At 42.8% G+C, this 15,464-nt stretch overlaps 1 protein-coding gene across 4 annotated transcripts in view; it reads right to left on the bottom strand.

Annotated features, from left to right (window-relative positions):
- Positions 1-15,464, bottom strand: part of LOC135259082 (proton myo-inositol cotransporter-like) — a 47,338-nt gene that overhangs the window by 3,263 nt on the left and 28,611 nt on the right. For all 4 annotated transcript variants that reach the window (XR_010331189.1, XM_064342976.1, XM_064342977.1 and 1 more), the window contains exons 4-9: positions 14,672-14,780; positions 3,499-3,662; positions 3,167-3,287; positions 2,027-2,152; positions 1,118-1,236; positions 635-787 (exon numbers count right to left, since the gene is read on the bottom strand). Coding sequence is in view for 3 of the 4 variants with exons in the window: in XM_064342976.1 (XP_064199046.1) it covers positions 635-787; positions 1,118-1,236; positions 2,027-2,152; positions 3,167-3,287; positions 3,499-3,662; positions 14,672-14,780 (792 nt within the window). In the remaining variant the exon portion in view is untranslated. The remainder of the gene's footprint in view (positions 1-634; positions 788-1,117; positions 1,237-2,026; positions 2,153-3,166; positions 3,288-3,498; positions 3,663-14,671; positions 14,781-15,464) is intronic.

Below are 15,464 nucleotides of genomic sequence, written 5' to 3'. Positions count from 1 at the left end.
AAAATGTGTACGGAACATTTCTGGGCATGACACTCTTTTCTGTGTTGGGACAGGTAGGTGTGGCTACAGAGCCTGTGGTTTGGGATCATATCTCAGTGGAGTGTTTGTTGCTTGCGAGCCACTGCATTGGCCCAGATACAGAAAATCAAAAGGGCAAGCCGACAGAGCTAGTTCAAGATCTAGAGTTAACCTTGGAATTGCTTTTCCCCAATGGCCTCAGCTGAAGTTTGCCAAGGGGATGAAAAATGATGCAGAATTGGACTGTTTGCTGATGGACCTCTAAGTATGGGTACCTCGAGCTATCTAGCTAGGGTTGCCAGATGTCTGGTTTTTGACCAGAGTGTCTGGTTTTCAAATTATTTGTACATATCTGCTTCATGGTGCAGAGTAATTAATGGACAAAATTAACCAGTAGTTTCTAATGAATTTGTGTGTCAGGGACTTGGACAGGCAGCCTACTCGGAGTGAGTAGGCAGGGTTGAAGATAGAAGTAGAGACTTCTTTAATTGTTGACAGCAAAGCTAAAAAAAATCCTGCATAGTATGCCTTTAAAAACACCAAGTTGAATTTGTGCAAGCTCAGCATTGCGCATGATACAGTGGTGTCACTGGTGAAGGGGTCATGCATAAGTTACCGTAGTAGGTGAGATACTGTGCTACGTGGAGGAAGGTGAGTGACACAAGGACATTGAAGATCCAGTTGACCCCAGAGGAACAGGCATTGCCTGTGCTCCGAGCCCACAGAGGGTAGATCTCCGAGTTGACCGTCCAGGGCATGGGACCCATTCCTGAAGGAAAAGACACCACTGATGTCAAACAGAACCTAAATGGACCATGACCAGCAGGCGGAGGTGTGGTTAAGAAATAGCTTGTGTCTCAGATGCAGGTGGGATTTTCAGGACAGGAATTGATACTCTATGCTGGAGAAGTGTACTCTCTGGCTGAGAGTTATTATTCCAGGTTGCAGTTGTAGAAACAGCAATTTTCTGTTTCTGCAACTGCAACCTGAAATTTTGCAAGGCTTGAATCCTACTTGTAACACAACATGGATCCTTGATAAGGACACTTCTAAAAATTATTCAGGATGATGATGATGATAACAATGATCATGTTCTTACCGGGGGCGAAGGAGGCCAGGTAGAGGATGAGACCAAAGAGGACAATCCAGGAGTAGGAGGTGGGGCAGTAGTTGTAGGCCCAGTAAATTCCCTCTGGCAATTGAGTGGTGTTTGCACATCTGAAAAGGCCCACAGCACAACAAAAGAGAAAGTTCACAAACATCATACATGTTCCTTCTTAAACCCATGGACTCATCTGGCAAGCATACATTTTTAAGTTACCTAAATACCTGAAATCTTGTACTGATAATTTCATTTTATTTTTTTTACAATGAGTTACAGTCTTTCTGTCCTGTCATCTGTAAGTTTGTAATGCTGTGCTCTAGTTTCTGGGTCCATTAATATGAATGTGTATTTGCAATGTTGTGCTACACATATGTTATGTGATGTGTGTCTGTAAAGTTACTGAGTGGCAGTCTCTCTGTGGTTGTTGATATAAATGAGTATTTTTAGTCTTTTACCATGTCAGCGTTTACCTTTGTGTTGAATGATGCAAAGGCTGAGGATTGAGGAAGGAGGAGATGACAGACAGTGGGAAATATCTCTGTTCAGGGGGCTTCATGTCACATCGAGTGGAGTGAGAGAGAGATGACAGGTGTAGCAGAGGGGAGAGGGGAAGGATGGAAGAATACAACGAAAGACTACTGAGAAAAGAGTGCAGTAGAATAGAGAAAGCAGGAAAGTGAATGAGAAGAAGGATGGAGAAGAGAGGGAAGACAGATGTGTGCATAGGAAGAGAGAATGAAAGGAATAATCCACATGCTGCTGTGCCTCCTGCTGCTTCCTTATCCCTCTGTCCTGACCGTTCACCCCTCTCTTCCCCGCTGCCTGCCCCCACCAACCCCAATGCTCACCTACTTCCACACCATCATCTTCCCTCTTCCCACACTCCTGTTCACCAACTCTCACCTGCCCCATGCTGCTTCCCCTGTAGAGGCTTGATTGGCGGGAATACAGGAAGAGTCAAACAAAGAAGTGCCGTTGTCACGGTAACAGAACCCACAGGCAGGGTCCAGCATGCAGGGGTCACAGGACCTGGGGGACAGGAGACAGAGTGGGACACTGTTCACTCTGCCATATACCAACCACCTTTTGCCACGGAGAGAAATGTCCATCATCTCATAAAAAAACCTTTCCTTCACATGAGATTCTATATTTATTATCTATGTAGACTAATCCCATTTAAAAACCAATTTGGTAAAATAGAAATGACCTGACCACACAGAAATATGACTTGTACTGGAGTGTGACTTGTGGGTTACAGCAACACTATGAGGATTTGTAACAGCATTTTGACTGACTAGCAAACCTGTCTGGTTGGGCTGGACTCACAAAAAGGTTTTCAGACTAGCAGACAGTAAATGGCTGCAGGGAGCAGGGACACTGATTCAGAGGACACACCTATACTGCATTACTGCAAGGTACTGCTGTCACCCTGGGGTTTAAATTACATTCACATTATCTAAAGTCTCTCAGAGCTTCTGTCCCTCCGAGTGCTCTACAGTGTGGAGTTTCTAATGCTGCTGCCAGCCCCATGGCTCCGCCTCCCACAGCTTCTGATTGGACTGGCGGCTGAACAAAAAGCTGAGGGTCAATATTTCTGTGAACACACTAATACTGCTGTTCCTTTGAACAAGGTAAAAAACCAAAACTAATTCAATAATATATCCAGCCATATTAATAGATGATACGTATATAAAAACTTTGAACTATGTAAGTCACCCAACATAAGGCTATGCACCATGCAAATAAATAATGCAATACCCAGGTAACACATAACAACTACAACATGGTACCATTCGTGTCACACCAGTAAAGCACTAAAAAATGCACAAAGACAGAGAGACAAAAGGCTAATTGGTGAAATGTGTGCCAGCGACACACACAGTAGTGATGCCAGCCATCTCCAGGACTATCAGGGGATGTTGATTATTGGGGCCATATCCAATGCTAGACAGACACTGACCTCAACTACTGTCATCTGAACTGTTTTTTATTTTATTATTATTTCTTTACTTTTTTTGGGGTGGGACGTTACAAAATTCTTACCTATATCCTGTGCAGGTGGAGTTGGGCGTGCCCGCGTGAGTGGGGTGGAAGGTGACGGGGGGTGCGTGCTGGGAGGACAGAAGGAAGCCAATGGCCAGAATGGTCAAACTCAGAGCCGTACCTGAGGAACGAAATGCAACATACATAAAAAAACAACATACTTAAAAAGAAAAGTCAAACATATGAGCATATACCAAAGCACATTCACAGTAAATGACCAAAATATTAAATCAGCCCATTTAAATGACTAAATATTGTAAAGATACACAGTATCCTATAATGTACTTCGAGGCTGAACGCTAGAAGAACATGCAGAAAGTTCACCCCCTCACCAATGATGCTGCCCAGGGTCAGCTTCCTGCGGCCCACCCTGTCCACTAGCCACACCCCCAGGAGGGTGAACAGGAAGTTGGTGAAGGCTGTGGCTGCCGCCAGCCAGATAGCCAGCTTGTCATCCCGCACCCCTGACATCTGCAGGATGGTGGCGCTGTAGTACCTGCAGATGGACCATGAGAAACAGACCACAATTGTTATTCTCATTATGGCCAGCAACGGGTTACTAGGGGTAAAAGTAAATAAATGAATAAATGACGCCTATATTGGGAAAAAAAGCATCAGTGTTGATGCAGCCTGTGACTGATTGCTAAGATTAGTTTGTCCATCTGAGGAAGTATTTTTGTAAATGTGACTGACAGAGCAGTGCTATCCATCAGTGTTAATGGAACTCAATGGCACAAGATTCTCTCTACCTCTACTTCACTTTCCCTTTCTCCCTGTGTCTCAGGCAAGGGCCTGCTTCTCTTTTCCATCACATTCAAACCTTTTACGTCATGACTAGCCAATAACATGCTGGCAGTGCAATCACCTGGGCAACCGCAAAAGATCCCTCACTCCTCCACTGCAGCATTGTAGACTCTGTGTAACTGATGAGCCACCTTTCTGCTGAAAGCATGTCCAGGATGCAGACCACGTGCACTCACACCATGCCCTCTCACAGCTCTGACCTTTACATTTGCGCTCGTGTCAGTGAGTGGGGAGCTAAGCCCTGCCTGTGGTGACCATCTAATTCCTGCATTGATCATGATGACCCACTGACTATGAGCACAGTCATGGTTGAGTGGATCCATACACTGGTCCCAACCAGTGTGCACATTCACAAAAAAACTGGCCTCAGATCATTGGTTATTACATTTCTGACCTGAGGTGCTAACAGTCCAGCCATTCTGCAAGCTCATCTCCTGAATGAGTGGGTGGAATTCCACTCCAACCTCAAAGGATCAAAACAGGAAGAGAGGAGAGCCTTCACTAAGAGTTGCTGTAAAACCACAGAGGATTGGTAGTCTGTGTTCACAGACAGGCTTTTTATGTTCATGGTTGTGTTTTTTCCCTTCAAAACTACTTGAGTGGCAAATTTTAAAGTCACCTAATCTTCCATCAAAGATATACAAATCCCAAAAAAGAATACAGAGAATTAAAGCATCATGTGAAGTTCATGTAGAGCACTAAAGGAATCCAGCTAGGACAAATGGTGGACATGCGGATCTTTGATTTGATGACCCATCCAATCAAGGCATCAAAGAAAGAAAAACCATGCTGCAGCGACTTAGGAACTCTACGGTGACACGTAGATCTTTGTTTGAACTAAAATTTAAAAACTGGAATCATCCCTTTCAATTAGAATAAATTGGAAAATCTGAATTTTTAGTGAGACATAATGTCATTATGTTTTCACTGTGGGTGGGAAAAACACAATGTTCTTTCAGATTCATGAAAACAGTACACTCCAAGGAGGCGAAGATGGAAATTCAGTGATTTAAATATAAGGAAATATAAACACCTCTTAGGCCCTATAATGAAAGAAAGGAGACCGCTGTCACCTGCTGCTGTGAGATAGGTGGGAGGAACTGCCAATCACACAGTGGGAGTGCATTTGAAGACTACAATTTGCCCGGAAATTAGTCACATTAGAAGTTGGCCACAGCTGCACAGGTACTTAGCCTGAAAAATATCCCCAGTGAAACTCCTCGGTCCACAATGGGAAGAATTGCCCATATAATCAAAAAATAGTATATTTGACTGTTCACAAGAAATGATCACGTAAAAGTGTAAAAACTGTACAATGCATTGCAGAAGCCACGGTTTAAGTCAACAAGCACCATCTGTGTGCGTGTGTATTTTTACAAGATAACTTGACCGCGATATAAGAAAGCAGGATTAAACTATAGGAGTGTTACAATGCCGTTCCCCGGAGAGTTGAGCAGAACTGTGGAGCTTTGTTCTCGTATTCCCGTCAGAGCAGCATGCTCCTGCCTACACAGAGCCGTGCGATTTTAAGAACAGCGGGTCCACATTTCGCCCCAGCCTCCCAGCCTCCCAGCCCCCCAGCCTCCCTCCCCCCCCCCCCCCACTGCGACTCCTCTCTGCCAGAAAAGGAGGCTGATTAAGCGTCCTGCCCTGATAAAGGCACAGCGCTCACTTCCAGGCAGTGACTTCATACACTCCGCTGTGGCTTAACAAGAGGTTCATCGATGCACCCGCATTCACTTGTTCCGTGCAAAGAAAGAGCAGAACAGTACAGTACAATGCAATTTGTGCTGGCTTCTGTGACTCTGATGTGGTAACCAGGGAAACCAGAGGCTGGTCATTACACCTTTGATGGTATAATGACAGATTTGTGAGATGTTTTGACAAGTAGACAATACTTTGACCATTATATAGGGCTGCAGGCTCAGGGAATTGTGTGTGTGTATGTTGGGGGGGGGTGGGGGGGGGTTGTCACAAAAGCATTCCCAGTTAGTGGGTCCCAGGCTTGGAGAGGTCCTGCCTTAACCAATACTCTACCCCTGGAAAAGACCCTGCAACACCAGGATGGGGAGGAACTTCAGCTGAACCGCTCCCGCACTGAAGCTCAAGCACTAAACTGTTTCCTGGAGCAATTGGCTATACAACAGGATGACATCATAATGGAACAGCGTACTATTATGGTATCCTCTCCAGCAGTACAGAGAGAGGAATCAAGGCTCTCGATAAAGTCCCTCGGTTCTCACCATGAGGGAATCCTGTGGCATGGAGCTTTCAATGCACATGCTCTCACCATGGCAACTGCTTCAGATATGATGCACCTAGCCACAGGTCAGGGCCCTACGTAGACATGCTTTGTTAGACTCTTATCTGGATCCAAGGACTGCACAACACACCGTAGTTATTTACTTATTGCGTGCCTGGTTGTTTCATTCTACCTTTCCATATGACCAGTTCAGCTCAGATACAAAGAATGATTGCTCAAAATTACTGACCCTTCCATTCATAACATATAATGCATATATGCTGCCACACATTGTAACTGTAACTTCACCATGTTAAATATTATACAGCACAGCTGATGAAGGCGCTTCATTATTTATTCAGAATTCTATGGCATACTAATTAACAAAGTTCTACCCTATACTGAAGTGTCATCATTATTGCTATATTTTAATGTCAGAAACACATAATAAATTATTAGATAAATTCTGATACTTCGCACTGTTTTCATAATAAAGTGAAACAGTATTTAGCCAAGTGATTCGTAGTGAAACACTCTGTATGGACATTCTTTGATAGCATCACAGAGGAATAACACCTGAGAGTAGCATCTGGAGGTGTCTAAACTGCCCTTCACTCTCAGCTGAAAATAGAAGCATGGCACCCAGAGTTCAAGCCGCTCTGGGGCACCAAGCATTCACACCCTCTCTTCAACATGAGATGGCAGAACAGACTATACTGGAGAGATGGTGGAAAGAGAGATAGAGAGAATAAGGAGGAGAGGGGCATGGTAATGAAGAGGAGGGCTGATGAGAGTGAGAGGAAGGTGGAAACAAAAGAACTGAAGAAATACTGTGGAAAAAGTTTCAATAAAAAAAATAATCACCTGTGAGCTAAATAGAGCTAGTATGTGGGTGAAAAGTAGAGGGGAAGTGGAGGTGGTATTATTCCAAAAGTGGTTTGTGACTGACGGCACAGTGTGTATAGAGATCTCTATGTACTGTACATTTGAGCAAAGAAAGCTGAAACAGGACCAGCAGGTAGAGGAGGGTGGAGGTGAGACTATATTACTGTTGACAGCTTTCTGTATATCTGTTATATTGCAGTAGCACCTCAGCAGTCTGGTGTCATCCCACAGTTGAAACAGTGTCTGTCTATCCTTTTCACACCAAATCTCACACCACACAAATTCATAACAGAGCCCTAATGCCTAGGGATCCTCGAGACAGGCTGGGTGGATGGATGGGCAGCCTTGCATCCTTAAGCCAGTCTTGCGTACATTTGGTAACTATCACGCACTTTACGGAAATAAGTACAGATGGTCTGCATGTCTGTAAATGCAGGGAGGAGCTTTGCTTATTCCCATGAGCCTTTCATGAAATGTAAAAGGCATAGTTAAGCGAGCAGGTGAAAAAAAAAGCTTTGATTTTGATTGCTGAGGCTTTTTGCATAAATTATCTCAGCTTGGAGTACAGCTGTCATCACTTTTCTTCCACAGACAAAGAAAAATGTCTAGTAACTCCCATTTAATGTGTCATCCAATCACTGCCATTAAACTCCAGAAACAAAGATTGTAATCATTTTAACACTGCCTCAAAGTTTCTCTGTCGTGATGGCAATATTCAGAGGTTTAACCTTAAGTGCTGGGGTTATCCAGTCCATTTACCAATACATTACAGGAGCACTATAGCCAATACATCTCTTTTAATGAACAGCAAGCAGAGACACGCAGGGAATCACTTCAGTATCCAAGTCCTTAATATGACTAAGCTGGGGACCAGTCAGAAGCAGGCTGGTGGATGTACACAGAAAGTGAAAATGTCAATAACCACACATTGTCATCTTCCGTCACAACAACCCACGAAACAATCACAGAAATGACAGGGGCCCGTTTTATCCCTATAAAATTAGATGGGAGTCTTACTGAACACGTGCAGTGTGTGTATTTGGACTAAGCACTCGCAGAGTATGAGGGTGCCACTGGACTGAGAGCATGCCGCGTGTGCGGTGTGGGGGTTTACATCCATGCCAAATCATCGGAATTTTAGATCCAGGCAATGACAATGTAAATTCCAATCCGTAAATCCCAATTAGCGAATGCTAGACCAATCTCTAGCAAAATAATTCCTGACGTCCAAACACCTGCTATGCCCAACATTTGTTCCTACTGATGGGCTGGATCACAACAGTGACTTTGGCTTTTGATGTTTCTCCTACATTTTAAGTTGTTTTGAGAAGTCCTCAGTCCTGATCTGCTTGAATCACATCTCATCAAGCAACATTCTGTTCTCTGCAGTTCTATTTCAGGACTGACAAACACACTTCCCTGGGGGCAGGGGGGTCAGTGCTTCCTGATCGAGTAAGGAAGGCTCATCTCAGATCAGTACTCAATGCATCCCCTTAGATGCCCTCTTGCTGAGCGCTGAACTGCAATCAGTGTTGCTGAAGTAAGTGGTAGAGAGCACAGCTGTTGTGTGGAATACTGGCATGGATACAGGAGTCGCTCCCTGTCACCATCTTCACATTCATCTGCTGTACAAAAAACCTTCTTAGATCATCTCTCTCTGCTCCTCTCAGATAATCTTTAACCTGAATGCAGGCAAATCAGTAAAAATGTACAAGCAGGAGAGAGAGAGAGATGCTTCGCATACATACACACACACACACACACCACACGGCACTGTGCATCAGATCCAGCTGGTCTGATCACGTCCAAAACAGTCCTGCCCATCTCTCCTGCTGCTGTAATGATTTCTGTCTCACAGTGGGACAGGCACCTAATCACTCTCATCAGACAGGAAATCAATCACCCCCGACAGTGTAGAAACAATGCTGGACCAGTGCTTTCACCATCTGAAAACCATCCATTTGGATTACCTCAAATCAGAGAGAGTAAGAGAGAGAGAGAGAGAAGGAGGGGGGAAAGGGAAAAAGAGAGAGAGAGAGAGAAAGAGATATTGCTTGCGTAACATGAAGGGAATAATATTAACTGTCAGAAACACTGAAAACTACATGCAAGACAAAGGATCAATCACAAAGTGTGGTTCCATTCATTGCGTTAACTTTACACACAGAGATATGACATATAGTTACTCAAAGACCCTACTGTAAGATCCAACACCACACCAAAGTCCTGTGAACCAACCAACAGAGATTTGTAAGTTAAAGTTTAGAGGGATGAGGCACAGCACAGCATTAAAATACCACTGCATTCCAGCAAGCTCATAACATTGCATTGGGTGTTATGTTCCTTGATACGATAAACTTCAGACAATTATGCATTGTATGCAGCTATGTTCTAAGTAATGTCTCTCCCACTATCCCATCCCTGCATCTGGACTGGCACCAACTATGATGCCAACCATGTGACTTTATTTGGAAGCTGAAGGACAAAGAGGAATATAACATCACACAAACTCCAAAATTCTAAATTTAAACACACCAATCAGGAAATTCAGCCCTGGCAGGAAAATGAGAAAGAATACATATGTATGCTAGCTGCTGTCCTCCTTGTGTCAAATAAGGAACTGTTAAATGAGGGCTAATCTATTTCAGACAAGAATTTTGAAACCATTCAAATAACTCGGAAATAGACTGTTTCAGTTCTACGTTACATATTCTCTATACCATGTACATTCTAATGCAGAAAATGGCTTTTCAAACTCAAAAGCAGATTGAGTGTCTGGGACTGGGAGGGCTGTATTAAACAGGACTTTCTCCCCTGAGATGAAAAATGAGTAAGCCTCAGCAGAACCAATGGGCAGAACAGCCATTAAACGGCCTAAGTTACTTCACTGGGAATATCAGGGTTCTTCTGGCTTTGCCGGCACACGTTAATTTAACTATGAGGGAAATTTTCAAAAAAGAATTCAAAAATGTCACACTGAGTGTGCCCCCTTGCAGGCATCTAGCTCTTTGTTATTAGCCTGGTAAAGAAATATACCCTCAACTGAATAGGACCATCCATGTTCTCGGTTAATTGCTTATCTAAGAAATAGCTGGATTTGGATTTAAAAATTGTGTCAAGGGTAGGTGGATCTCGAACGTAATCCCTTGGGCAAAATTGTGTCTCCTTTCCTCTTTACTGTCTGTGACTAGATTTAGTAGTTGCAACACCCATAAGATTAATATCCCTGTTCCTAAATTGGGTGGGCCAATCAGCCATGCCAAGGAAATAAATATTTTGCATTGGATAGTCTCAAGTCTGTTAAAATAGACTATGCTGGGTATTGAGGAAAGCATGATGCTCATCATTTTGTAAATTTACTTCACAAAAGCTATCGCAAAGAGCACCTTCCACGGAAGAGGTAAAGCGCTTTACAGAGAATACTATCTTGGCTGCAATTCTACAAATTCACAGTCCAAAATTACAGGCTTTAGCTCCACCAGCACAGCGAATATCCATGTTAACAAAGTACACTGAATGTAAGTTTTTAAAAATTAGTTTTTAATCTCATTAAAAACTTGCATAAAACTACTGTTTTTGTAGTGACAATGAAATACCCTGTAATTATTGCTGTCTTGCATATGTGGAAAAATGTTCTGTATTCTGAACAACGACTAAGGGAGATGTGGAAGAAGGTTATTCAAATGGGGACAAAACGTTTGGCTTGGAACAAGCAGCTTGCAGGATGCTGATTAGAGCCAATATTACCCTAAACATACAAACCTCATGGTCTGGACATTCCATATGGCAAAATCTCTTCTCTCACAGTGCTAAGCTCCTTAACATTCATTGGAAAAACTCCAATGTTATTGTCTTCTGCTAAAAGAAGAACAGCTGAAGCTTTGCTGAGGTTCAGCAGCTAATGCCCAGCTATCCTCCTGGTCCACACATTACTCAGGCCGTTCCGTGTGTTGTGTGACTACCCATCACTCATTTCAATTAGCAGGGAGTGAACGAGAAGATGTCTCTCAACCCAAACCTTGTGCTCTCTGTTTTCCATATGCTGAAGCAGTCACAGTAAGCTGGCTTTGACCTTTACACACTTACCAACTGAACTGTCGAGTGATATTAAACAAAGACATCACTTGGTAACCAATGTCTTTGCTTTCATGTCTGATGCAAAAGCAAGAGAGATGAATAGCTCAATGTGGCCAGACAAAACTCTGCTTCATCACAGATACCGACAAGCAAATGTTTCACCTTTTTGCATGTGTAGTATAGCACAGACAGCAACAACAGTTCTCACCTGGCGCTGGCTCAAAAGCTTGACGTACATTATTGTTTATTCTCTAGCAAAGCCATCTTCAAGGAACACAATGAATCACTCTACTGTAAAGCACACCCACTGTTAGAAAGCTTGACTCATACAGTGTTAATTTCTCCAGGACGGCGCACTATTACAATATATTACGAAGATAAAGGTATTCCTGGGCCAATATGCCTATTTCTGTTACATCACTTCCCCATGCTACCTGACCATACACAAAATCAGGTTTGACAGATTTAGTGCCCCACACTGTCACTGTCAAGTCCATCAGGCTAATGTAACTTCATGAGATGGACATCTGACAGTGAGAAACATTAATGTGCACAAGCACAGACAAACATCTATAAACAAACTAACACATGCATGCACGCACACACACACATGCATGACCGAGCACACATGCATGAACACACACACACACACACGCGCACACACTCAAGTTGGCAGATGCTCAAATGTGCATACACAAAGTCTAAATGTTGCCTTCAGAAATATATTTCCTGCTTCTTTTATAATAATAATACATTTCTGTTTTCTGACATAACAGAAAACTTACAACAAGAACACAATAAGGAGAGAAAACAAATGAATAATAAAATGACAAAGCAAAACCAAGGACAGGAGAAGAGAGAAGTAGGAGTGCATCCAGGTGTGCAGACTGAGGGAAATTGTGCTGGGGGAAGAGGTAGGTTTTTAAGTAGGATATGAATGTAGAGATGCTGATGCACAGAGATGTTGCTGTAGTGTATTCTAGAGTATGGGGGCCATGCCACTGAAATACCACCCCCCACCCCACCCCCACAGAGGAGAGTCTAGTTTTAGGGACCACAAGAAGTCCAATAACTCATCCTTGGGGAACACCTTGTGTGATGAGGGTGGTGGAAGATTTGTGATTTCCTAAGGTAATGGAGTGCTGTCTGTAAGGTATGATATGAACCAGGCAAGAGCAGCACTGGATAAACCAATGGTGGAGCGTAGATAGGAGAGAAAAATGTCATGGTTAACAGTGTCAAATGCAACACTGAGATCAAGGAGGAGGTGGATGTTCAAGGAACCAGCGTCAGGACTGGTTCTCTCTAGGACTTTGGTGAGGTATGGGAGGTTGGAGATAGGTCTCTAATTGCAAAGTGAGGAACTATCTGAACCAGATTTGTATAGTAAGTATGGGCGTGAGTGCAGCAGTTTCCACTGACAAAGGGACAAAACCAGAGGTATGTGACATGTTAACAAAATGAGAGATGGAAACAGAGATGTTGGGAAGGCATTCTTTGAGTACAGGACTAGGGGCAGGGTTGAGCAGAAAGGTGGAGGAACTAGATTTTCTAATGATTTCAGTGATTTTTGTATGGTTGCCTAGCAACAGCATGCATTCAAAGATTATTATTGACAATGCTTGAAATAATACTTCGAGTTCCAGCAGCTGAGGGTAAATTAACAGCAAAAGCATCAGACTGAAGAGATTTGGCAATCTCTGAAAGCAGTATATTGAAGAAGAAAGTTTAATATAATGGGATTTTATTTTGAGTGATTTTGAAGTCTGAGAGGTGGCTTGTGCTGTGTATCCCAGAAATTAAATAATAAAAGGTAAATTACCTTTGACTCGGGTAACATTTATGTTATTATACTTCACAGGAATGCATTATATTCACCGTGGCATTTACACTCAGTTCAGAGTCTTCCAGCCACTATTCCAAGGTTAACCACAGCCTCTCACATGACAAAACCCAAGTCATTGGGCCAATGAGATCACCATGTACAAGCGCTTGTACAGTGAATTTGGTTTATCATTTTCAAAACTGCAGTGTAACAGCAAAAACAATCAATGTCTATTTCTTTGAATGTTAAAACCAGCATTAACTACATAACTAAAACATTTCATTGAAATATTACGTGACATCTGGACTCCACAGACACAAGTCTGGAACTGTAAAATTTGCACCATTCCTAATTATTGCCATGTTAGTGGCTGGAAATCCAAAGCTATGGATCACAATGTATGAACATAAACATTTATAACAGAAACACAGCAGGCAAAATTGACCTGAATTTTCTGTGTATGTGTTTAACATAGAAACAGAAGAAGGTTTCTTTCTGCAGATAGAAAACATATTTATTTGTGCAGACAGAAAAAACTACTGATGTTAGCACTATACCCTTCAATACTCTCAGTGCTGAAGATTATCTAAATGTGGGCGAGATGTGTGGCAAGTCCATAGCACTGCCAAATCTCCACCCATGAATCTCCCCGTGCAGTTTTGGGTTTCATACCACACCATGACACTTTCACATGTACTGTGGTCCCATCTCAATCTGAAAACCTCTTAGCTTTTACTTTCTGAATAAGGTAAAAAAAAATACATAAAGAAGGCAGACTTTTCATTCTCTGTAGGGTTTTTAAATTATTAACACCACATGACACCCTCATTCCGGGCAATTCACAAGTTATCCATTTACATTGCTTGAGGTTCACTAAGGCAATTCAGGTTACAAAGTGACTTTTGCCAAGGGTACAACAGCAGATCTTCACCTGACATTTTAACCTTCAGACTGCAACCATGTGACTATGATCCCTATTCCTTAAATACAGTGCAGTATTACCCATTTATATTATATCACAGCTCTCAGCACAATATCTGCTCTAAGGCTCAACATTCTCTCCTCTTCAATCTGCTGACCCCCAGTCTCCCAGGTATCCGATAATGTTCACTAGAACATGCATCTCCACAATGGCGTTTCTGACCTTGATATTCCTCAACTACCCTGACATTGATGTTCCTTCAACCATTCATCCGTTTACTTGCTCTATTCCCCATTAAAGAACCAAATAAAGAAACACCTGCACTGTTACTCCAACCGAAATTACATCACAGGATGTCAATCTCTCTGTACACCTGACCAGCTTGTATTTGACTCACATTGTGACAAAGGCAGGCTGCTACTTGCACGTAATCATTTCTAAAGGACATAAGAAGAATTTTCTTTTTCCTTCTCCCTGCGGTGCTCCCATATGTCAATAGCAAGAGTACCCATTACTTCTAGACTATTACCACGGACTAACACATTACAAATAAACAAATGCACAACTATAGTTATTCAAGTGAAGACAGGTTAACCTCATATCTAATAGCAAATTAAACTTTTTAGCAAGTCAGAAACCAGACACTGATCTTGTCGGTGCTCTTCCACAGGAGATTTGATCTGGGTGAGTGTTGGACACCTCAGAAGAATCAGGTACAGGAGAGGATTATCTGAAAGAGCTAGTGCCTACATGACAGTGTTGATCCCGGACAGCTGCTGGAACATCTGTAATCCACAGCCCACGATGAGCGCTCGGCGAGCAGGGGCATAGGTGAGCATGCGCCAGATCACCGGTCCACCTGCAGGCACATAAGCAACAATAATACATATTTACAATCAACAAAAACAAATCAATGGCACACACTTACCCAGAGCAAGTAACAGTAGTGGAGAACATCAGTATTACTCTCAGGAATAGAATAATATATACTATATCATTTAAAGAATAGTTTAACAGTGTGTCATTGCTGTATTGTTGTCCTGTGGTATGAGGATACACACATGGTATGTATTTCACAAATACATCACACTTTTTTCATAACTGGTCCAACCCGTGACAGAGTTACACACCTCAGCTTGAGCTGCCACTCCACACCCATGCAGCTCATTTATGACCACACCTCTTCAACACTGACAACAGCTGCGTACCGGTTATATTAAACAGTCACAAGGCACCTGAGTGTACTCTAAGAGCACAGCACTAAACAAATTGTGTATTATGATGTTATGGGCTTTGAGTGCTCTAGCTCTGCTTGTTTCAGATTAGTCCCTGTGAAGCAATCTGGCTAAGGATCCTTTTTATGCTTCTTGGAATGTCCTTGCTGAGAAGCACCCGTTTTGTCCACTTTTATTACTGTTCTGAGGTGCAGTGGGTAGAGCAGGGAATACTGACACCTCACAGGAAGAAGGTCCTGGGTTATGATCCTGGACAGGGGCCTTTCAGTGTGGAGTTTGCATTTCTCCCCGTGCCTGCACGGGTTTGC

The sequence above is a fragment of the Anguilla rostrata genome, chromosome 7 (genome assembly GCF_018555375.3).
Source record: "Anguilla rostrata isolate EN2019 chromosome 7, ASM1855537v3, whole genome shotgun sequence".
NCBI lineage: Eukaryota > Metazoa > Chordata > Actinopteri > Anguilliformes > Anguillidae > Anguilla > Anguilla rostrata.
This window is presented reverse-complemented; position numbering and strand designations above follow the sequence as displayed.